Source organism: Xyrauchen texanus, chromosome 2 (genome assembly GCF_025860055.1).
Source record: "Xyrauchen texanus isolate HMW12.3.18 chromosome 2, RBS_HiC_50CHRs, whole genome shotgun sequence".
NCBI lineage: Eukaryota > Metazoa > Chordata > Actinopteri > Cypriniformes > Catostomidae > Xyrauchen > Xyrauchen texanus.
In genome coordinates, this window is record NC_068277.1 from 19,787,095 (window position 1) to 19,813,027 (window position 25,933).

The 25,933-nt window shown below is 36.9% G+C and overlaps 1 protein-coding gene and 1 long non-coding RNA gene across 2 annotated transcripts; both read left to right on the top strand.

Moving 5' to 3' along the window:
* The first annotated feature begins 22 nt into the window (after positions 1 to 22).
* On the top strand, positions 23 to 6,092 carry LOC127653045 (uncharacterized). Its single transcript, XR_007971770.1, has 2 exons — positions 23 to 3,176; positions 4,299 to 6,092. It is a non-coding gene; the product is annotated as an uncharacterized LOC127653045 (long non-coding RNA).
* A 3,089-nt stretch (positions 6,093 to 9,181) lies between these two features.
* On the top strand, positions 9,182 to 22,073 carry wrap53 (WD repeat containing, antisense to TP53). The gene is made up of 11 exons (XM_052139495.1): positions 9,182 to 9,392; positions 11,151 to 11,440; positions 13,368 to 13,527; positions 13,641 to 13,736; positions 13,849 to 13,957; positions 14,152 to 14,240; positions 17,637 to 17,860; positions 19,271 to 19,482; positions 19,636 to 19,739; positions 19,839 to 19,982; positions 20,359 to 22,073. The coding sequence occupies exons 2-11, from the start codon at positions 11,197 to 11,199 to the stop codon at positions 20,576 to 20,578; spliced, it is 1,602 nt and encodes a 533-aa protein (XP_051995455.1). The 5' UTR covers positions 9,182 to 9,392; positions 11,151 to 11,196; the 3' UTR covers positions 20,579 to 22,073.
* Positions 22,074 to 25,933: the final 3,860 nt, after the last annotated feature.

Here is a 25,933-nt window from a genome sequence, read left to right on the forward strand (position 1 = left end):
GGGTGGGTATCGCTGGGAAGAACACGAATGTAATTCAACGGGGAATGGATAAGGTGTGAATTTATTTTTGTGTGTTTGGGGTATGGGGGGGTGATAAACTTCTGGCACTTACAGCATTAAGCACCTTACACTCAAACTAATGCACTTTATTAAGATGGAATTTGAATATTAGTTTTTTTTCTTCTTTTTGAGAGAGATTTATGTGTGTGTGTCCGTATGTGTATATATATTTATGTGGTATGGCTTCAGAAATACTACCACATATATATATTTATATAGTGTGTGTGTGTGTGTGTTGAATCAGAACTGGAGTTTGTGCTGGTAGTAAAAAAAGGTGGCGATCGGGGGACCATTGCGTGTTCTAGTTCAGACATTATCAGAAAAAACAAATCCTCTCTTTAAAGAAAAACACTGTTGTTTTGTTTTTTATATAAAAAGTTTCTATAAAAAGATAAAGCTATTAAAAAAACATTGATTATAAAACTTGAAGATTTGCACTCACATAAAATGCAAGTAAAAATATAAAAAAAAGAAATGCGTTAGATATCATAGAGATTTAATATTTTTGTGATTTGTGTGCCTGTGTGTGTGCGTATACATACATGTTTGTTCGAGGCAGAATGTGTAAGTCTGTGTGTGTGTTTAAAACTGCACAATGTATTTTTTTTAATCGCTTACTTAGATGTATGAATCAAAAGAGGCCATTTTGTTATATTGAATTTTTTTTTGTATTTTATGACCCGAATGTGCAGATGTAAGCGCTCTTATACAGGGGAAACTGTAGTACTCCTTGTAAAGTGCAGTATGTTTGTATGTGAGTAAATGAATTAAAGAAAGGCAGAGAGAGGGGGGGGCAACGGCACAACACATCCTCTTTCACCAGCCCTTCATTCCCCAACAAAGGAAAAACCTCTAGATTCAAACACTTTAAAAGCTTTAGCCCATTTTACGCCAACCAGCACTCTTAGTTTTCACGGTGAGGAGCATAAGAGTTTCTTCCTGCCTCTGCAGGAAGTTTGTGTGTGTGTGTGTGTGTTTCTGTTTCCACATGTGTGCCTAAGAACTAAAGGGCGAATGATTAAACTTCATTGCTGCCATTGAGACATTATTTTTTTTAGTGGAGGGGTGTGGCCAAGTATGTGGCTCCGCCCCTAACACATCCTACGCTTTTGAACCAAGAGCTTAGCATCATTCTCTGTCAGTTGTAGTGTAGCCTGGGGATGCTTAGATGAAAGAAATGATTGATATTTGGAGGATGTGACCTAACATTGCCTTTCTGTCCACTCTCTTTCTATTGAGTGACTGGAGATTCTTTTTCTGGCTGAAAAAAAAAACAAACAAACAAAAACAATGGCATCAAACTGTGCAAGCGCACGTAGCAGTGCACAAAATGTTTGTATATTTTGTTACTTGTTCATTGTTGACGATGACAATGATGTTTTTTTTTTTCTTTTAATGTTATATATATATGAATATAAACAAAGTGAAAAGTATTGGACTATAAGGAAGAGCACTTGGGGCTGCTACATATTTGTTTATTTTGAAATCATTTTCCTTGGATTTTTAGTTGCCACCATGTAAAGTGCATTTGTGTACTTTATTTTCCTTTTAAGAAAACATTGAATGTATTCCAAAAATGTAACGGTGAAGATGGAATTGCTCAACACAGGATATTAATGCGTAATCAACAGGACATCAACAGGAGCGAAGTCGAAAGACGTTTCATATTCATGATGGCTACCACAAAAACACTGCCTCTACAATCCTGTTCGTACAAACTCTAAGAAAAAAAAAAAAAAAAAAAGAAATTCTATTCCATACTGGAGTTTTGGTTGTTTACAAACCACACAGACAATTGTGGGTGCTTTTTTTCCTTCTTTTTATTTTTGTAGTGATTGAAAATGCGATTCTGCATTTTAGAATCATTGTGATGGAGGGGATTTTAAAGGCATGATGTCAAACCCTTACTTTTGCATGTTGATCGAGCGCAGCTTATATAGCTTGCTGACTGAAACAATCTTCGATCGCTGGAACGCAACTAATGGAATTACATCAAAGATTTCTTCATATACCTTTATTTTACAGTGAGGAATCATAACAAAGGCAATTGTGTTTTGTTTACCGAGCTGTTCTTTGTTTACCTTTGGCTAATCTTTCTTTATAATTGAATGGAAATGACTTGTGATCATCAAGACAGAAGAAATGCTTTTATGTTCCTGGAGAGAAGGCAAAATCAGACAGCGTGGATGACCTCTTGGTACTTTAAAATGCGTCATTCAAATGCTTTAACATTTTCCACCTTTTTCCCCTCTTTTTTTGGCTCATGGATTATTTTGTATTGTGTTGAACAGAAACAAAGAGATGGACTTATCTGTGATGGATGTAGATGAGAAGAACAAAATACATGTATGATTTGAAATCTGCCAGATAATTCCTTGGACAGTGTGAACACTTTTTTTATTAGTTTTTTTTTTTTTTTTTTCCTTCTCTTTGAGGGTGTATGTCATAGCCATCATCATCATAAAGATAACAAAGGCACTGTCCTGATACCTTCACTATGCACATTTAATTTGCTCAAAACAGTAAGGAACTTTTGCTCTGGCTTGGAGAGCACTAACAAGAAAGCGAGATGTCTGTCTACGCAAATGGATGTTTCTGCCTAAGAAAAACTTGCATGATAGAGTGACTATTCCCTCTTTCTCCCTTATTGGTGTTGTTTATCGGGCTCTCTTAGAACTTCGCCACATGAGCTTTACCATAGATGTATAAGGGAAGTTTCAGAAGCTTTGGGACTTACAAATCCTTGGCGTTTTCCCGTGGAGCATTTTCATTGAACAATGTTAATATTGAAAACCATATGAACCGTCTCCAAACTTGGTTACAGTGTGGAGATTTAGAACAGATTCACTCAAACAGTGTTCTACGTTATGTTGAAAAGGATTAACCTGCTTGGTCCAGGGTGCTAGTCAACACAAAATATTTTTGTGGACTTGATTATTTCATTGATGACTGAAAAATACTTTTTGGAAAAAGAGGACTATATGACTTTTTTTTTTTTTTTTTAATTGAAGATAAAAAAACAATAAGCTCTGTCAGCTTTAACCAACTGCTGACAGTATGGCTGAAGTTCACCTTTTGCTTGAAGTGGTTACAGTGCTACCAGATCGTCTTGTATGGTAATGACCAGCTTTTGTTTTTTTTTATGCACCATAATCCAAATGTACTGTAATTAGTGGTGCTTACTGCTACAAGGTACCCTTAATATTATCTTGTATTCTGGGTTCAATATTTAAGTAAATCGCAATCTACAGCATTTGTGGCAAAATATTGTTTACCACAGAAATTTATTTTGACTTGCCCCTCCTTTTCTTTAAAAAAAATAAAAAATCAAACATCTGGTTCTAGTGAGGTACTTACAATGGAAGTGAACGGGGCCAAGCCGTAAACTTTAAAATCCTCACAGTTTCAAAAGTATAGCTACACGATGTAAACAATATGCCAGTTTACCTTTTCTGTACAAAGTTATAGCCAATTTTCCATCTTCGTTGCCATGATGTAAAGTCAACAAACCCTACAATTACTTAAACAACTTAAAAGCTCAAATAATACATGTTTTTTAACAGAAGAATTTAAGTTTCAAATTTCTCCCTTTAAACCCTCCAAAAATGGGTCCTATTCACTTCCCTTGTAAGTGCCGCACAACAAATGCTGTCAATTGAGCTTAACTTGTATTGAACCCAGAATACTCCTTTAAAGCTGGGGTGTGTAATTTCTGCACAACCAAAATGAATTACAAAATTAAAAAATAGAGATTTAATTTTAAACTCGCTACATTGGTTGAGTCAGTGTTGTTGTGTTGGGCTCCTTTCTCCAATAAAGCAATTTTTATAGTGCCACTGAGACAATATTTACAGTTTTACAAGAAATCAAACAATGAATGGCTTGAGTTGCCTTTATTTTAGTATTTTAATATTGAAAAAGTAATGCTTTACAGCTTTGAACATTGGCACACTAGTCTACCATTCACAGGCTGCAAATCATACTGCCTGTTGAGGAAAGTTGTTTTTATTTTGTCAAAGCCATAAATCCTGTAGTGGCACCCAATGTTTAGGGCACAGAATATCATTAGATGGTTTCCATCCAAAATGGAACCTCCCACAGCACCTTGGCACTGTTGTGGTAAGCACCACTAATATTTTGTTCAGCTATTTAAAGAGTAGTATTGGATTTTGGGATTTAAAAAAAATATTCCTTTAAAATTTCCTCTTAATTCTTGGTCTTTTTCTCTTTGTTGTTAGGTCTTTGCTGTTCCAGATCTTCAGATGAAGATGGAGACTCTCCACTGATTTGTTTTATGCTTCGTTCATCTACATCTTCACTTCAGTGGAAGATGTCCTTTACACGCCAATGTTGGGGATTCCAAACAGCACGTGGAATGATGAATGCCCAACAAAAACAAAGGATGGAGGAATCCAGTTTTCTGGAACCATGGCATCCCTCTCCAAGGAGCACTGCGAACTTGTGACATGTTCTTGTTTCTTTGGTAGTAGGGAGAGAACTGTGAATACTGGAACAGTCAAACCTGCACAGAATAGTTCTGTGGGCAGCCAGAGTTACCTTTACACACAGCACACTCGCATTTAATCTAAAACACACCCTCATACACTTACCCATGAACGGATTTGCTTTTGTCAATTTTACACACACACACACACACACACACACACACACACACACACACACACACACACTCAACCTTACACTCACTGACATGGCTGACCCCAGTCCCACTACACCTGACCTCTGGCTGCCGTGTAAAAATGTATATAATCCTCTCTCTTTTGGGTTTTTTGATTTCTTTTTTTCTTTTTTTTATTAATGACATGCCTTAACAGTTCATTTCTGCCTATTGAGGCACACTTAAAGATGGGTGAATTGAAAAGTGTTAGCAATCATAGAGACTAGCTCTGTGATGTGATAGTGTGATTTTATTTAAGAAACCCTTGAAACATTGTGCTTATGAACTGCTCTTCACTTACACAGGCAAAGTAATTTTTAAAACAATACAAAAGCTCAATTGTGAGATATCAAAAAAAGATGCAGTGTAATTGATAACTTCATTTTCTTGAGCTGGTTGTAACTGAGCTAGTGTTGTAAATGTATGATGTAGAAAAGCACTTTCTGCCTTTTATTTTAAATATAAAAGTAATCTGGATGCAAAGCTGTTCGTTGATCAGCACTGCAAAATGTTTCTGACTTTTTGATTGTGGACAGTGTGGTGTGGATTCCTAGATCAGTGTTAGTTTGTTTAGAAGCTCTGATAATTGAAAGAGGCTTGGTGTTGATAACGAGGTAGTGTGCTGATCTAGAATCAACTTACTGTCCATTTGTAATTTATTCATGCCCATATGAAAGACAAAAACTGTTTCAAGGTCATAATTTACTGTTATATGCTTAACATAAGGATGCTTTTTCATTCTATCTTGTATGACCTCTGAATAGAGGTTGCTGTTGAGAAATACTTTACTAACACATGCTCAAGTGTCAGCTTTTACTGAATGAAAGATCTGAAAGGATGTTATTTGTTTATGGAGGTGATGCTGATGTCATTATGTGAGTAAGGTATTGCCCTTTAAATATGATAAATGGTATAAAGTTGCAGACCAGATGAAACAAATCTGAGAGTTCTAATATCTTTATTAGTATGCGAGCATCTATATTTTTTAAAAGTTAGTAATAAAACATAAGCAGTTCATATTTATTGATTCTGTGTGAAAAGCAACATAACTGTTTTTCTTGAATCGGGTCCCCTCGTGTGTTCACGATAGTTGATTCAGCAGGATAACTGAGACCGTAGATCAGCACTTTTGATGAAGTCTGGTGCATAATGAAAGATCTTTTACATCAATAGTCCCCCTTGCTTTCTGCAACTATAACCTGAGGTGGATCTTTATAATTTCCAGACATAAAACAATTTAAAAGCATCATTAGAAGCAATTTTGAAAGATTTAAGGTTTGAATATTCATCATGTAAATAGTTTTGGGGGTTTCAGGTTTGTTTGAAGAAAAGAAAAATAAATAACTAAGAATAATGCTGGTGTGGCAGTCTGTGTGTTTTAAGTTCATGACCACTTTTTCATAACAGGATTTAAATAATGAAAATTCTCATTTAAGTCGTCAATTTTACTTGTATAGCGCCTTTCACAACACACATCATTTCAAAGCAGCTTTACAGAAGATCAGCCATTAACAGACGATAAAACTGTAATGTCGATGAATCATCATTGTGTAATTAGATAAAATAGGATTGTTAATCGTGTTTAAAAATAAGAAATTAATAATTGTATTAATAACCCCAGTAAGCAAGCTGAAATCGACTGTGGCAAGGAACACAAAACTCCATAAAATGTTGATTAATGGAGAAAAATAACCTTGGGAGAAACCAGACTCACTGTGGGGGCCAGTTCCCCTCTGGCTAACATCATGAATATAATGTAAATATTACTTATGTATAGCTAAAGTCGTGGTTTAAAATTATTAAACTAAGTAAGTGTTAAGGGTCAGTGTTTAAACATTGATTTTGTTTGAACTGTAAGATTAATGACCAATGTCTTTGAAGTCCATCCTGGATTAACTGCAGAAGTTCACATAGATGCAATTAACTTGTTAATTGGCTGATGAAGGCTTTTGTTGGCAATTGTTAGTCTATGTATTCCATTTCAAGATCGTAATCGATCAATAGACTGAGGTGATGCAGGCAGAGATCAGTGAGGTGTATCGCAGTTCAACCTGGCCAGTAATTTCGGTGAGGTTCGGTGTGGTCCATCCTAAATCCAAGGTTCAGACAATGGCACATGAAGTATCCCATGTCTTATGGTTGGAGTTGGTATCAGTTCATCCTCTGAAGTCCATCATAATAGAGTGAAGTGATGTTTGGCTGGCACTGGCTGCATTTAGTCATCATCATTCAGTGACACGGTGCTGGTACTGGATCCAGCCGGTTCTGGTGACCTCAGGATAGGAGTCCTGAGGATGAGACAGGGAAAAAAATAAAATAATATAAGCATAGATGCCATTCAATTCATTGCAGAGTTATGAATTGAGGTTTCAGGTACTGCTTTGGGCACAAAAATGCCACCAAGTTTATCTTACCTTCTTTTTTGGTCAATTCGAGGAGAATGAGCCACAGAAATCCCTTTCTCCCTCGATTAATACAAAAAATATATTGATCATTTCTTTTTATTAGCTCTTCATACTTGTAACACTGATGTGAAGGGATTTGACAAGGCAACACATGCATTAGTAGTATTTTATGAATTATTCTATAGATGTATGTGTTAGAATCATCACTGGGATTTAAAAAAAAAAAAAGCCTGTGTTGTACTATATAAATAGTAGGCCTATTCTACAAAAAGCATGACAACTACATTTTTCATATCAAGATTTACAGACAAACATAGCTGCATAAAATCCGTTTCTTCAGAATAGGATACAGAGAAATATAGCCAGAGGGAGCAGCTCTTAATACAAACATAGGAAATATATATGTAGTCTTGGTAACAAAAATAAGGATGATGTATAAAAGGAAAGAGAAACATTCAAATAAATACATTCAAATAAATAAATAACATAAGGGGAGAATTCAGTCTTTGTTCAGCTATTTACCTCAGTTGGGAAGTGTTTTAGGGTATCATATATTTTTTGTGCTTTAGGACCTTTCAGAGTTTTTAAGGATTTTATATATAATTTAAATTCATTTAAAAAAATGACAAATTTGGGAGATGATTTCACAATTCTACATTTGTGAATGAAACATTTAGCTAGACATACAATTGTATTACTACAGAGCTCATCCCCCTTGCTTTGCAATATCAATCCAAATGTTATATCGACTCTGGAGATAGAGGTTGGGAATGAAGACATCTGTTGCTTAACCCATTTATGTATATCACACCAAAATGTCTGTATCACATTACATGAGAAAAATACATGGTCCGTAGTTTCGACATCATTTTCACAGAATGTACATGTGTTATCATCTATACCAAAGCGAAGTCTAAGTAATTCTTTAGAGGGGTAAATGTTGTTCATTACTTTGAAGTGTGTTTCTTTCACTTTGGGAGGTATAGGGAGTGTTAGATACATTGCTCTTAGTTTAGTGATTGAAACTTTATCACATTTTTGTAGGATGTTATTTTATTTTGTCTTTCAGGGTAAAGGTATTCAGTAAAACAATTTCTAATGAAGTGATTAGTGCATTTTCTATCCAGAACAAAGATCCCTTGAATTGATAGTGGGGCCAATTGTGGTTGTATTGGATGATATGCCAAAATATTTCTTGTTAGAAAGACAAATTCTTGGGGTATTGCTCTATGTAATTTAGTAAAGTCTGATTTTAAGGGTTTGAAATGATATTTGATGCAAAATTGTTCATAATTTAAAAAATGTCCGTTGGTATCCATTAAGTCGGCTATGGACCATATATTTCTCCCATACCAATCTTCAAAGAACAGAGATCTGTTGCGGTGCAAAACATATCTGTTCCAGAGTACAGATGTGTGGGGTGAGAAGTTATGTACATATAACATTTTCCAATACAAGAGTATTTGTCTGTGAAACTCTGACAATGTTATAGGTAATTTGTTAACATTAAAGTCAGCTCTAAGAAAAAATTATAATCCTCTAATTTTCTTGAATAAGGTCTTTGGAATACAATACCAAAAGGTAGTTGCTGTGTTTGATCCAAGATTTTAACCAATTTATTTGTAAGGTTCCATTAAGGAAGTCAAAATCAATAACTTTTAGTCATACTACTTTTCTTCATATAATGTGGTCTGTTTCTCCAAATGAAATTTAGGTTGATTTGGTTGATAGATTATATCAATTTGTTTGGAATGGCATTGGAATAGGCTGGGTAAATACATCTCGATAAACATTCCATCTTAGGTAAATTCGACCTAGTATTGATAGGTCCCTCTGTAGCCATATATTTAATCTTGAGTTGCATTCTTTAATTTTATTTTCTACATTCAAAACTTGGCTTTGTTTTTGGTCCTTGGAAAGGTAAATCCCCAGGTATTTAATTTCTGATTTAATAGGGATATTACAGATGGCGTGACACTAAATTGAAACGTGATTTGAGCATATCTCGCGAGAGTCAGGTGACCTGGCAACGGTTTGTAGTTCAGTTATGGCGGCGCCCTGTAATTATAAACACGCAGCATGAGTTTATGTTTGCTACTGACTTGACGTTTTGCTTTTACAGCACAGTCGCTTAGAAGCTGCCATCTGAATTCAATAGAACACGAACATTGAAGAAGGTTGCCTGATATGTAAGGTCCAGGGCACAAGACACATGTGGACACGAACATTTTAAATCAGCGAAACAACAGGTAGAGTGACGGTTTGGATGGAGAAGTTCAGACAATTAGCATTTATTTTAATTATTTGGAGAAGTTTTGTCATGGCTGTCTAGCTGCTGGTGATGCCTATGCAAATTGTGTTTTTCCTGCTTGATTTATATTGACATTTTTGTATGCATAAAGCAGGAAACAATTGTTTTGTGGGGAAGGACAACATGAGGGCAGTTCATAATTTTGTGTATGTTCTTTTTGCTTGCCAGCTGACACGGTCATGTAATTTTACAGCTACATCAGTGATGAAAATAAATTCAAATTACATTCGTTTTTTCTTATAGACGACATAAAAAGAAAGAAAAGATGACTGAAACAGGTGAATTGCTAGCAGTACAGGCACAGTGTTTGTCTTGTACTGTTTGAAAAAAATCAAACATATCTTTTAAAATAAAAAATTATTACATTTAGGGCCTTTATTGCATTTAACGTTTTTAGTCAAGACCAAAGATTTTTTTTTGCGATTTCAACACCCGCGACCCCCCGAATGTTCAAGACATGGTTATGGCCTTGTGCACAACTGTCACAAAATATATAAACATTGATCAATGAGGAAGCAACAACCATATTTAGAACCAAGGGGATGTAATCTTTTAAACAGGATTATTTGAATACATTTTTCTCTTCTTGTGAAATATATACAGTACTGTGAAAAAGTCTTAGCACTTGTGAAAAATGCTATAAATCGTTTTCATTTATCAATTAATGTCATACAAAGTCCATTAAACATAAAAAAAAACTAAATCAATATTTGTTGTGACCACTTTTCCTTCAAAACAGCACCAATTCTCTTAGGTAAACCTGGACACAATTTTTCTTTGGAGTTGGCAGATTGGATGTTCCAAGCTTCTTGGAGAATTCACAACAATCCTTCCATCTATTTTGTCTCAATTGCTTCTGTCTCCATGTAATCCCAAACTGATTTGATGTTCAGTGTGGGGATCTGTGGGGGGGCATGCCATCTGTTGCAGGACTCTCTGTTCTTCTATTTGCAGATGGAATGTTTGGAAGTCTAAAAATTATATTTCCTGTTAAACACTAAAGCTAAAGATATAAATAACAATTTTAAGACAAATGTTTTTGTTAAACATCATATGTGCCTAAGACTTTTGCAGAGTACTGTAGAAATATCTGTTGTCAAAAAGCTTCAAAATGCAATTTTGTTTTATTTTTTTTATCCCACTCATAAAATAACAATTTTTTTTTTATTTTATAAACATATTGCAGATTCTGAAAGGGGACTGCAAACTGATAAACATATTTTATATTCAGTTGTTGTCTGTAAACTTCCATAATTTCTTAAATTGTTTCTCCTCGGCAGAGCACTGTGGCTAATTTTGGAATAGCATACTACTCTTACTATTTCTAAAGTAAATAGTAAGAGTAGTATAAAGTTAAGTTCTAATGTGTCCTCATCATAGTGCTGTGATAAGCTGAACTCTGTCCCCCATCAAACTGTCCACCCCAAAATGAAAATTCTATCAGTTACTCACCCTCATGTTTTTTACAACCCAATGTGAATTTCTTGAGTGGAACATAAAATGGATATTAGGCAGAATGTGAGGGACTGACAGTCACCTTTCACTTTCCATGCAATGAAAGCCTAACATCTTTCATGTTGCATGGAAGAAAGTTATACAGGTTTGGAACAACATGAGGGTGAGAAAATGACACCATTTTCATTTTTGGGTAAACTATTTTTTTAAAGACCTCCCACACCTTCCTTCCATCTGACAGATAGAGACACGTAAACACCAGCCAAGCTCCACATCTGAAGTTCTGGATGTCAGGTGTAGGTCAGAACAGTGATTGTGCTGCAGTACCGGAGGCAGAGGCTGATGGAGAACCCCCTCATGAAGCTGCGTCTCTGGAACAGGTTGAGGAAGATGAGGAAGCACCACCAGTAGCTAAACAGCCTCGACTGGAGCAGGAGGGTGTGGCCCTTGATTTACACATGACACAGACACCTGTGGATCCCTCGGTGGAGATACATGTGGTCCAATGTGCTGCTGGGATTCTAGAGGAAGGTGAGCTCATTGTTATTTCATCAAAGCACATCAATACTGATGATTTACAGCTGTTCAGCGGCATACTTTATATCCTGTTCTGATGTCTTAATACATGATGTAAGCTCCATATTTGGTCCATATGTGTTACTCTTGCTGTAAGTTAATTCAGCCATCTTTAAATGGTTACAGGGATCTTGTCTTATTTTGAGTCATTTTATCCTTATTATATAGTTACAGTGCTCCCCAAAAGTAATGGGAGATGTGATGAAATAAAACATGATCATGCAGTTCAAGAAGCTTTTTGTTTTATGGTCAGCCATGTATGTCTGAATTTGTACATAGTTCAGTTCAATCACAGATATTCAGGTCTAGATAATTGTATTTGTGTAACACTTCTCACAAAACATATGGTTTAATGCAGCTTTAGATGAGGAAGAAACCGTGAGAAGAATAAAGACATATTTAAATATTAATGTGTGTATTAACTAGTTGCATAAAATTCGAAATAAATCACTTTTGATAAATAATGGAATGATGGTTGGCTTGACAAAGCTGACTCTGTGCACAGTGCAGCCATCTAGCAACATGCATTCATGAATGAATGAACATTACATTTCTATGGTGCTTTTCTGACACTACACTCAAAGTGCTTCACATGGTGAAGGGGGACTTTCCTCAACCACCAGTGTGCATTCATCCACCTGTCAAGCCAACCTTAAAGTTTTCTTTGACAAACTTCTAGTTTAATAATGTTATTTAGATGTTAAAATTGTAAACATTGGAGTCAATCCAAGTCAACACATCTTACATTTGTTACATTGATATTGTATATAAATGTCCTAAAAAGTTTTTTCAAATCCCGCTGATAGTGGCACCAAACAAAATTACAAAAATAAAGTATGTTTTCAAACAACCTTTGCCAAACACCCCTAGATTCATCACACCCTTTCATGTTCTCTGATTCCCTATGAACAGTTAGGCCATTCTAAATAAAAGGTGATAAGCATTTAACATCATAATAAATAAGAGCATTATAACATTTACACACCGGAGAGTGGCAGTTCTAGCTTGTATGGCGCCCTGGGCGAACCCCCAGCAAGTGCCTGTGCCACCCCCAGCAAGATGCTGCCCATGCTTAAATACGCTACTAAATCTGGTCATCCAGTAACGTTGCTTGATTGAACAGCAGCTGGGTGTGTGTGATCCAGCACGTGAGGTTGGATGGTTCTTCTGCTAACTAGTAAGTGTAATTATACATATTCAGTGTATCTAATGAAGCGATCTTCAGATAAATAACTTGTGTGGCAATACCTTGATTGTAGCTCACCTTTCGAAAAGAAACTGCAAGTTCTGCGTCTCCTTCAAACCCAAAAAATTCCCTCAGAGTCCTCCATCTTGTAACTGGGATGTCAATGTTCGCTCTGTTTTTACTCCATTCTCTGCATCTGTGTCTTTTAGCAAGTCTTCGAATTTTGTCAAAACTACATTTAATTTCCTGAGTACACACTTGCCATGGATTTTCACATTCCCCTGCCTGAACAAGTAGCCACACCCCAAACTCACGCTATAGGTTGAGCTAGAAAGGGATGGGTGGAGCTGAGTGAGTGGGCCGCTTTAAATAAAAACATCAATGTTTTGATAGTGCCTGGGAGGCTCTGTGTTTATACTTTTGAGGGAGGTAAACCCATGAATGGCTTGCTAATAGTTGGCACTGAACTATAAACTGGGATAGAATAATGATTTTGACATCAAAAACGTTACATACTTCACCTTTAACCACTGTAGATAATAATGGCTTGAAATAGTTGAACACTTTACAATGTTCTCATTTCCCCTTGTTAAATGACATTAAGTGTATCATATGCTGAGAAACAACTAAATTAATGATACTGTGAAAATGGTGTAATTAAGGTGCTGTTTAACCTCTCAGTGTCCACTCTTCCAGCTGGTGAAACCGGAACAGCTAAGGAAACGGAGGAAGTTGAAGATGTGGAATGGCATGAAAATGGAGATGAGAACATAGCACTGAGCCAGTCTGAGGAAGAAAGAGGAAGGGACGAGCCTGAGAAGGACAGTCCAGTAGAAAATTCTGCTGTGCGGCACTAGTAAGTGTGCTGGTTATCTTAAGCCAGAACATCCTGGGAACAAATGTGATTTGACAGAGTTTCAGCTAGACATTGTATGATGACCCACTCCTGTTCCTTTGCCATGTTCACAGTGAAGGCTTCGATTTCAGCCAGAACCCTCAGATGCTGACAGGTTCTTGGGCCGAATATACCCACACTGCGGAAAATTACCTCAGAGGCTGTAAATGGTGATCGCTGATGAAAGCGCCCATTTCTAGAAAACTTATCTTGCAAAATATATAAGATAGCAAAGACTAATAATGCAATATCTAATACTCTTTTTCTGATATCCCACTGTAGGGCTCCAGATGGTTCCTGCATTCTCTCCAACAGTGCAGATAATTTACTTCGTGTGTATAATCTCCCTCCTGAGCTGTACAGCAGTCGCTGGGATATACTCTCTGAGATGGTCAGCCTCTAGCCAGAATATTCTTATTACAGATTTACAAACTGATTTACTAGAAGGAGCTAGGATCAGATTTCACTATTTCTTTTTCAGGCTCCAACCATGGTTTGATTGCATAATATTTGAAAATATGTTTAAAAATGGCATATACAGGATGTGACATCATCATGTTGTTGTTCCTGTTTGTATGTGCTCAGAGTCCAGTGCTGAAGATGGCAGAGGGAGACACCATCTATGACTACTGCTGGTTCCCTAAAATGAACTCTCTGGACCCAGACACATGCTTGTGAGTTCTGACCAAAAATACTTTCCTATCCATTACATTTCAAGTTAACCTGAATATTCGTCAAATGGGAGCATCTAAAAAAAAAAAAACAGTCTGAAGAGACTTTAACCAATATTTGCATTTCCTTTCACTTGTATAAATTACATTGAATGTAAGTCAGGCTACTGTAATATCGTGAGCATGGTTGTTGGGTTTAGGTTAAGCTATGTTGACACTGCATGCCAAAGTGCCCAATTTTTCTGCTTGGATTAAAAAAAAAAAAAAGAATTATGAGGTTGTTTGCATGATGTATGGCAGGGTGCGAATTACACATTAACATTTGGGGGTCTTTTTTTTTGTTTTGCTTTTGGGGTGGGGTCATGGTGACTAGCTGATTTTGGAAACATAGGCAACACAATTTATTTATAAATGTATATCATTATATATTCTAAAAACTTTAAACTGTTTAGAAGCTGTTGGCGGTTACCACTTCATGCCATTATTTTACTTGTTGGTGATTTTTCACTTGTTGAGCTTCGGTGATTATTACATTTCACTATACAAGAGTGCAAATAATATGTTAAACGTCCCAATATGCAAGCATGAGTGAGTGAGCAAACGAGAGAGAGTGGCCGAGAGAGAGGGGAGCAGTGCTGCTACTCTCATCTGATCAGCTCTGATTCCAGTAGAAAATCACACTGAACAGAATGGAAGATTTTTATGTCAAATTGAATATATGCATTACTACAGCATTACAAATAACTGCATTAAACAACGTATAGAATTAATCGCATTATTTGGAATAAGACACCCCAAGAATGCACAAATAACTGGTGGACTGGCCATTGGGAGAACTGAGCGGGCTGGTGGGTTGGCTGCGTGCCAAATGGGCTGCGATAAGGCCGATTTCTCTTCCCAGTCCAGCCCTGGATATGAATGATGACATGAGATGAATGGTTTTGTTTATAGCATTTTTTTTTAAGTCTTAACCCAAGTCTTAAAGCTATGCATTAGCAGCATAAATCATTAAAACATTTTAAAATGTTTTTGTCACTGTTCAAAGCAAATAGTGTAAAGGTACACCAAGTAATATTAATGTATCGCTTAATTAAAATTTTGTAAAACTGAATTTTTGGTTTTAAACATATTTAAAAGATATAATTTTACTATTGCTATTTCTGTTTTAAAAGTTTAGAAAAAAAATAAAAATACTGCGTGCATCTTTAAACAAATAGAATAGTACACGTTTCTGTGTAATGCTTCATATACTGCAATTGGTAAATTATTAGAATTTATGTTAAGGGTAAATGATGTGTGCTATTATGATGAATGTTGAGGTAAATTTTCCTGAATTCAGACCTAATGGTTCACATGGCAGAAAATCAGATAAGAATTGTGTTAATATACCAGATCTGTTAGTTCTCCCAAAAAGAAAATGTTGCCATTATTTAAAGTGATTGGCTGGTTCAGAAGACTTTTTTCCATTTTTGAATCTAGATCTTGTTGTTTATGCATAGTGCTATTTTTTTCATAAGGAAAACTGGTTCAAATGTTGAATTTAATTCTAAAGCAATCAATTACTCGTTTTTATGTTTACTACAAAAAGATCTGGGGGAAAATCAGATTTTCAGGAGAGTTTAAAAATCAGGATAGTTTGAGGCACAGTTGGATCAAATGATCATGTTTTTTGTCTCTGATTTAACGATGCTGTAAGCGATTTTTCGCCCCTCTTTCCAAAACGCTGTCCTCCAAAGATAGCATTGAGAACATCACCTTTTCATGGTTGTCAAACACGACAGTAGCAAAATAGCGCCTTAATATGACAACTGTTTTGAATCTGAAGGTAAGATATCACAGTGCACTTATTTCAGTGATATCTTTCAGGGAGATGTAACATTTTCTGCATACCATTCCATAAAAAAAATCAGATACAGCACCTTTAATGGCACTGATGTCCACAGTCCTGTTTTTACGATGTCCATTGCCAGTCTTACAAAGTGCCTCAGTTTATAATTTACAGATACATGTCTTCAAAGAGATTGTTTTGTGTTAAATTAAGCTCTTGTTCCAAATCCTGTTTCTTTTTTTATGATCGGTGCAGATGAGCCTCGTCTCCTCTGGCTTAGACTGTTCATTAAACTCACAATGAAAGGCTTAAATGAAGCTGCTCATATTTTATGTACTTTCTGTAAAAACCCCTGGAGGGTGCGAGTGGTATTCATTGTGTCCATTTATTGAACGAGTAGTTCTGGCTCTAAATTCTTATTGGATAATACACATTCAAAGCCAGTGTAAAATAGTCAATTTACCCACACATCAATTGAGTTTGTTATTAATTAGGCAAGTTGCTACATTGCTTAGTAACTGTAAACCAACTCGGTGTCATGCCTAACAACGTAAAAGTAATGTAACGCACTGGGTTATTAGCTTATTGCTTTAATATGTACTGTGTGTGTGTGTGTGTGTGTGTGTGTGTGTGTGTTAGGGCTCACTAGAAGTAGTTCTGGGATTGTTTAGGGAGGATATAAGTGGTCTCTCTTTATTCTTTTCTCGTTTTCTGTCGCCCTAGATTTCGTTTAATGTCTTTCTCTTTGATGGTTCTGTTTTTTTCATTCGAGAAAAGGCAATGGAACAGAAATGGGTCCAAATCAATGCCAGTTGTCATGGATAACGGCAGGTTACTAACGAGGGCTCATTAACTGTGGCATGTGCTGTTCTCTAAACCCACCCTCAGTCTGATCAAATGTTGTTTGGGATTACTGAATCTACCCTGCAGCGACAGAAAACAGTAGAGCGAAGAGACAAATGACAAGTCTCAGGGTCAAGGACGAAACTGTAAGCTGTATGAAGAACTCATAAAGAGGAGGTGGTTAAAGAACTCTGAGACACAATGATGTAAGACAAGAAACTTGAGTGTGCTCAATAACAATTTGTCATCTTATGCCGACTTTTAGCCTCAACAGGTTTACAGGTGATTTTGAAACACTGTAATTACATTTTTAGAGCATTGCCCTTCTACGCTTACTTGGTGTAATGTTTTGGCTGCTGAAGAGCTTTTTGAATATCCACAGGGGTTGATCATTAACTTTGACTTATGATTGGCTCTTCCCTCCAGGGAAGGTGCTTGGTATTCAGGTCATTTACTTCCTCCGTCTTGACTCAAGTCATTTGGTGTAGTTTCTCATTATCCACTTTTAAACAGTGTCGCTCTCCTGTAGAGAAAGAACATCAGATCTGTTCTTAATGGTTCTTTTGTGTTGCTGGCTTGGAGGGAAGCCAGGCTATAACTGACTAATGTTGCAATCTCTTATTTTTGGACAAAAAATATATTTTGTGGATAATGGGGGTTTTAGATTTTGAAATAAAAATGCAGTGATGTAGATTCATTCTTCTCCTTATTCCTCTCCATCCCTTCAGCATTGCCAGCAGTAGCCGGGACAATCCAGTCCACATTTGGGATGCATTCTATGGGGACCTCCGTGCATCCTTTCGACCTTACAACCACCTAGACGAGCTGGCCGCAGCCCATTCCCTGTGTTTCTCTCCAGATGGCAATCAGCTTTACTGTGGCTTTGATAAAATCATCAGGGTCTTCCAAACTGACCGTCCTGGGAGAGAGTGTGAGGAGAGGCCTACTATGGGTATGTGATGTTTCCTCCTATAGAGGAATACCCAGCAGAGTCAATGTCTTTCTTGCAAGTTAGTCTACTGGCAACCATCTTTGGAATGATCTCTGGAAGCTATTTCCAGTCATGAAAGTGTAGCTCCTTAAATGGGAGAACACAGAAATTTCAAAAACAGTTGGTGAAGAATAGAATAAAGGAACATATTTTATATCAGCAGTAAAATCTTACAACACTGGAATCCTAAATTGTGCTTTGTTACCTCCGATTACGTATAGCTAATGCGCATGCATCACCTGTCAAGTTGATTGACAGGTGATGTCTGTATCTAAAATGTGATTGGCTCTTTTACCTGTAAGGCGGGACTTCCTTTCTACATCCATTGACCGTTTGGCATTTCAATTTCTCCCATTCATTTTAATAGAAGTGGCACATCTCTGGCATGGTCACACTGCTAATCGAGGTCATTAAGTTGGCTGGCTCCCATGCGTGCAAAATGTATGTAATCCTATTTAATTTATTTTGTTTTCTGAGTGGCTTCGTTCCAAATGCATTCATGGAGGTAAACACATATTTGGCTTGATTTTGCTAACATGACAGACTCTGATCTAGACAGTCGGTGTGGATATAATTATTGTTGTATGTTTGTAGTGACTGACTAGTTCACCTGCTATTGTACAGTAATTATTGTTTTGGATGTGACACAAAAATCGTCTTTGTTTAGACTAATGAATGAGACTGAAGGCTTGAAAGATGCCACCCTCTATATGTAAACTGTGAAAATTGGACCGTTTACTTTTGCTTTAGCCTTTTAGATCAAAATGAAACCAAACTGATTACTAGTGGTGATTCTTGGGCGAGCATTGCTGTTACTATTGCTCATAGTTTGGGTTTGGAAAGGCATGTGACTTGTCCAGCACCATTTCTGTTACAGATAGGAATTGTACCTCACAGGAGAGGAGTTCTGTTACTTTTCTAGCGATTGGAATTGGTGATTTTAATCTGCTGGACTTAAAAACAGGCGGGAAAAGCCCATAGACTTGAATTGACCCAAGCTAGGGCCCAGAATATTACAGGGACTTGGGCTCTTGGGCCAGTAAGCAACCACTGAAAACATCCTAGCAACCATCCAGAACACCCTAACATCATGGGCCGAGATCATGTAGGTATAGCTGCAGGCCGGAGATCTCCAAATGGGTGTGGAATCTCCAAAAGAGGGTTGGGTTACTCCAAAAGGGGGCCCCTGTCACTTCCACTCACAGTCAAATCTCCCTATATCTTTGCTGGTGTTTTTGAGCTCCCGCCCCATTTTGGAGCTCTGCCTGAAGCTATATCATTCTCTGCGAGTTATCCATAGGCAACCACAACAAATTTTCTTCAGCTCTTTTTTTTTTTTTTTTATATCCCTCTAATTTAATCTCTTTTTAGTCAAGAAACAGGGTCAGACTGGCATTATCTCCTGCATTGCCTTCAGTCCATGTCAGTCCATGTACGCTTGTGGGTCGTATTCTCGTTCGGTTGGCCTCTACTCCTGTGAAGATGGATCAGTGCTGGCTCTGCTGCCCACCCGACATCACGGAGGCCTTACACATCTGCTCTTCTCACCCGACGGCAATCACCTGTACACTGGCGGTCGGAAGGTTAATGGGCATTAACATGCTTTGTATACTTGTTGATCAGAGATTGAATGATGCCAAATATATTAGCCTATCACAAGCTCTGACACTGTTCGCAAAGGAAATTTTTTCTTAAGGTTTTGAATTCTTTCTAATACATTCTGTCACTGCCTTTAGGACTATGAGATCCTGTGCTGGGACCTGAGAGATCCAGGAAAGGTTCTGTTCTCCATGCGCAGGAATGTCAATACCAACCAGCGAATCTACTTTGACCTGGACCAGTAAGATCATTATTATGACAAACAAGATTAGAACTGGATGAGAATTCAACAACACAGTAATTAGACACATTTGTGTGTGTTTGTTTGTGTCTGAATTAGATCTGGACGATATCTATTGAGTGGAGACACTGATGGCGTGGTGTCAGTATGGGACACCCTTACAGCGCCACCTGATGGAAATGAGGAAATACTGCAACCAATGCTGCAGTTTCAGGCGCACACAGATTGTACTAATGGAATCAGGTACAATTATGTTCACCAGGGGTGGGTGGGGGGATAGATATTGCTAAATATTTCAATACTTAACCTCACAATACTTGTATCAATATTGACATGCCATGAATTGGTATTTGTAGTATGCACGTATAAAAAAAAAAAAAAAAGTGGTTGCTTACTGTAATATAAAATCATGCTTATCAATTTAAAACCTTGCAGGAGATTTCTAAGAAGTCTTCTACGTGTATCAGAATGTATTCAAAGTATGACTGTATGTTTAAGGGTCCACTCAGTAATTTTCCTCATGAAAAAAGTTTAAAAGAAATTGTACTTTGTTTAAAATCTTTCAAAGTCATACTAGTAGTAATTTATCTCACTCTTTCTCCATATCTAATTAATGCAGTATGCATCCTTTCATGCCATTGGTGGCCTCCTCTAGTGGCCAGCGGCACTTTTGTTGGCCATCTGACAGTGAGGAATCTGATTCTGAATTAGATGAAGGGAATGTGATATCATCAAATAGCATCCAAAAGGACAACGCTCTTGTTATTTGGTGGGCCGGACCACTTGGATCATCCAATGAGAAGGGGCAGGTGGAGGAGCCAGCAGTGCTTGTAAACTAGAACTTTTGATTGTACAAAAGCAGTCTTGACATTGCTGTTACTTACTGCCAAGCCTAAAATACTGAGGGCAAGAGTTGCAAGATTGTAAATCTGCATCTATTTTAAGAATTATTTTCAAAGTCTTTGGAAATAAACAGGGATTGTTTGTGAATTTTGTTTATGTTTTGTGAACAGGATACGTTTTGCCTTTTTTTTTTTTTTTTTTTTTGCTGGGTTTGTAAACCTTAAATTCTTTAAGTCAAGACAGAAATACATTTAATTCAAACAAGTCTTGAAAGTGAGTTACAATTCCGGACACTCACCTTGGCCAATTCATTCATAGATTTCATTTAACTGCAAATGAGTTTCTAAATAGTTTACGTTGTCTAATTGCAATGCTTGTAACAAGTTCCCTCTCTCTGCCCTGATTGATTTAGACTTGGTGAAGGCAATAAATTCATAACATATAAAAACAGAGGTTCATCTTGGTTAAATGTGCCATAGAGCAACAGTGAGCAGCTGTGAATATATTTTTGTAAGCCTGTAATCTGCTTTATTGTAAGTGAATGCGGTTGGATTCCTGCCTCTCAATGGGCCTCATTTCTGAGGCTGCACATTCCTTTTGTAATAACCTGTTTTTGTCTGTCTGTGTGAGAGTTTGTATCTTATGTTGGCTGGTGTCTTGATACAGTGGTGTTTACAGACAAATATATATACTTTCTACAGCATTACGTGTGTGTGTGTGTGTGTGTGTGTGTGTGTGTGTGTGTGTGTGTGTTTTGTGCCTCACTATACTATATTTACAGCTGTGGGTTTGAATGTTTCTGCCTTGCCAAACCTGCTCTAGTCAGTTGCTGATGGTTAATATCACATTTGAAAGACTGCTGAAAGTTTCAGTTATGATATGAAGCAAGCTTTTTTTGTACATCTTGTTTGGATTGTAAGCCACCCAATTCGGGTGTACTTACAGTTCTGATCGAGTCTGATAAATAGAACTGTGTGCAACACGTGGATCAACAAGCTGAAAAGCTCATTTAAAAGTCTGTTTACATAAATATCACTATCATTTTTTTATTGTTACTTTAAACAAGCTTCACTATTCCTATTGCTGATCCTTTGAATTAAAGATTTGAACAAACCCCCTTACCGCAAGTATTAAACATTTGCACGTAACTCGTCACTCGATTGTGCTCATTTGTATGTACATGCATCACAGAAGATTTGTAATTTTTCCCAAAAGGCATGGAAATTTCCATGATGGTTTAATTTCCACCACATCTCAAATTCTGTATTGTGTTTAACACTTGAATGTTCCTTGAATGAAATGACGCTGATGGAAATGATAATTTTCAATTGGTTTTAATCAACTGGCTGACTGCGTTGTCTTGCTAAGGCTATTTCATAGATAACATTTTATGTATTATAAATGCAATTTAATATTTTTTTTTTAATAATTATTTGTAATTTTGCTAAATTACAGCTTTATTGGAAATGACGTCCAATAAAATTATTATGCTCCCTAGTGACTTTTACCTTGGTTTTTCTTCAAACATCACTTGACTCACATTTCATCTCAAGCATGCTCTTCATTGAATTCTTTTTTTAGTTCAATAACTAAATTTTGGGGGGGCACAATGGTTTGTGTGGTGGAAATGACACCACAAATGTTGGACAGTCATAATATTCAAAAACGTATTGAAATAATTTTCACACAGTGGAAATTGTTTGTTTGTTTCACATTACCAATTTAACTGAGTTGCCAACTAACAGATTTTCAACGTAAACATGAAATGCAGTTTAGTAAGTCTGTTAATTAGTAACTAATTACAATTATGTAACAAACCAACTTTGAGCTTGGTAGCAGCCACCATTGAAGATCATTTTTGGACCCAGGAAAAACCCTGGCTGTGCCATGTTTTATGGATATTTTGAAATTATGAATGGTAGGAAAATTGGTGTAGTTAGTAATAAAAAAATAAAATAGCCTTTTATGGTCAGATTAGGTTTGTTTGTGGTAGAAATGAAAGATAGTAGGCCAACCAGTATCACGTACACTCACTATGGACGCATTAAGATGCCACGGGCATGGGGCCCTCTGGGCTTGAATGATTTGCCTGTTCATTAATGCGACCCTGGCCATGACATCAAAATCTCACTTCAGCCTGGTATCCAAAGTTGGCAACCATTATTTTACACGTTATAATTTGTATTTTAACTATGGATTTTCATATTTTAATATTGAAAATCTGGCTCAGGGACAAGACTAAAACAGTAAAGTCTACACATAAAAGGTATTTGAAAAGTACCACAAAAAAAAGCCTGCTGCTGGTTGCACCAAACCCATAAGTTAAAGTCGGCATGAAACGGAAGTTGCGACCGACTTCCATATAGTGACTGTTTCATTTCGAAGGCTGCGTGCAAGGTAGGACACGTCCTTTGAAGGCTGCAGTATACCGAGTGTCCTCCTTTATACTAGCCTCGTTTGAACGAGACGGTCTTCGTAGGACAAACGGAAACGTAACGTATCATGGTTGCTATGACAGCACGGCACTCTTTAAGGAGCGTGAGCTCAATGAAATTGATCTCAATTCTTTTGTCTGTATACTGTAAGCTAGAGAATATATTCAACTAAGAATCCATGCAGGAATTTGTGACAATAGGCGTTAATAATGCATGATCTTGCTTTGATTCATAACTAAGAATATACAATATAATACATAATAATATAATTGAGTCTGTGAGACATTTCATTTTCCTGTAACGATTACTAGGAACGTTTACAAACTTTTCTTCTAATTTTCATACCCAATCTGTCAAGAATCCTTTAAGTGGTAGTTCACCCATAAATGAATATTCGGTCATCTTTTAGACTCACTGTCATTGTTCCAAACATTTGTGTCTTCGTCTTCTCTGGAACCAAAATCAAGGTGTTCGGGATATCCACAGTCACCATACACTTTCAAAAGTGACAAACAAATCGAAATGAATGGTGACTGAGGCTAAAATTCAGTCTAACATCTCCTTAATTGTGCTCATTGTGTCCAAGTCATACTGGTTTAGAACGTGAATGTGATGATATCATCATTTTCATTTTTAAACTATCACTGTAACAGTGGATATAAAGGTCAAGGATGACAGACACATGATTCATTCATACAAGTTGTTAAAATTAATAATCAGATATTTGCAGTGTAACTATTTACTCACTACTTGAGTAATCTTTTAATTTGATACTGTCTTACTCTTACTCAAGTAATTATTAATATTAGATCTTTTACTTCTACTTGAGTAATTAATTTTTAAAAGACTTGGTACTTTAACTTGAGTACAGATTTTGGCTACCCCAACCACCTCTGGGCCTGATCAAATCTTTTGACAAAAAGATGAAATGTGTTTGAATAAAAATCAACCCCTGGGACATGAAAATGCCGAAGTTGAAGAAACACCCAAAATCCAATAGAGTTAAAAGAGAGATTGAGCCATTTCTAGGAACCAGAATATCATAGAAAGGTTTTTTCACCCTTGCAATGGTGTAATGAACTGGCCATGGAGATGGTGTTAGGATCCATTTGCTGGAGGTTTATTAGAACACAAGCAAACAATCCAAATCGGCAGGCAAATAGAGGTATTTGTTATGCAGGCGATATAATCCAAAAAACAAAAAGACAGTCCAACAAGTAAAAACAAAAAACAAAGGGGTATCTAAAAAGCAGTGAACCCAGGAAAACAGGCAATGGTCATAACAAATAAACAATCAGCAATAGCAATAGAAACACACTTGGTAAGGCAGGGTAAGCTGGCAATACTTTGCAACATGACAATGGAAACAGCATGGCATTTACATAGTTCAGACAGGAAGTCACCAAAGAAGAAATGGTAGTGTTAGTATTCGGGAGAAGGCTGCCTCTGGTAGTTGGTAGGAGGGGTAACAACCTCAGATGTTACAAAGAGCATGGCAATGCCCTGGCAACCACCCACAATATCCTATCTTTGTGGGGACAACTTTTGTACAAACTGGCACCAGTGACTCTAGAGACTGTGGTGCTTGAAAATCCCAGGAGATCAGCAGTTACAGAAATACTCAAACCAGCCCGTCTGGCACCAACAATCATGCTACGGTCTAAATCAATGAGATCAAAATTTTCCCCATTCTGATGGTTGATGTTAACAACTGAATCTCCTGATCCATATTTGCATGATTTTACGCATTGCACTGCTGCCACATGATCGGCCTATTAAATAATCACATGAATACATAAGTGTATTGGTGTTCCTAATAATATAATAATAAAGCGCTCAGTGAGTGTATATATTTTTAATTGCACTGAAAATTCTGGTTTTAGTTGTTTTATTGATTGTTTTAATATTTCATTATATTTCAGTTACATTGTTCCAACATTTTTTGGCCTTAAAAATATCTGAATTTCGTTTCTATTTTTGGCTCTATATCTTGCCATAAATATGACCCACAAATGAGCATGAACCCTAAAGCAAAACATCTCAAATGATTAGCACTCTGGGAGGCAGCTCATAAAACACTTCAACACCATGACACACACACACACACACACACACACACACACACACACACACACACACACACACACACACACACGCACGCTGGCAGGCATCTTGTCTCAAATCTCTTGGATCAAATCATTCTTGAATGCTAAGCAGCGCAGTCTGTAGTTTTGTTGTCCAAGTTGCTAAGCGACCATCAGCGAGTCAAAGGCTGAAAGAAAAGACAAATCCCGAAGGACAACGAGACGTGGTGGAGTGGAGGGGAGGAAATTGTGAGTTTTTTTAAGAGCCTATCTCTGGTGCTTCACTGGATCACAGTGCCATGTTGTGGAGGAGAAATGTGGGACATGAGGTCTCTCGAGAAGATGGTGAACAGGATGACTCTTGAGCACACATAGGGTGCTCCACACACACATTCTGGGCGAGTGTAATTGTAATAAAACACAAACATACTCTCTTCAATCTATCATTAGCAACAGATCACATCTATAGCTTCACCTTCAGTGGTGAAATGACAGCACAGAACATTCTCTGCATCGGACAACAACAATCAGTGCCGTCTACTTCCCCACATCCACACTAATGACTTTGGCATTTACCACAGCAGTATCCGCTACTGGCCTTGTGTTGAACACACACAGAAACAGACAGGGTCAGAAAATCTCAAGCTCGTGCACCTAAGAAATAAAATGTATTGTATATGAGTGAAACAAAATTATATTCTCAAGTAGGAAAAAAATTATTGCTCACTTGCTCTTTTAGGGCTCTCAAGATTTTCAGTAAAATATCTACTTTGTTTCAGATGTTTGTTGTAATAATAATTAAAAAAAGAAAACTGTTGATAAGCTGTAAGAA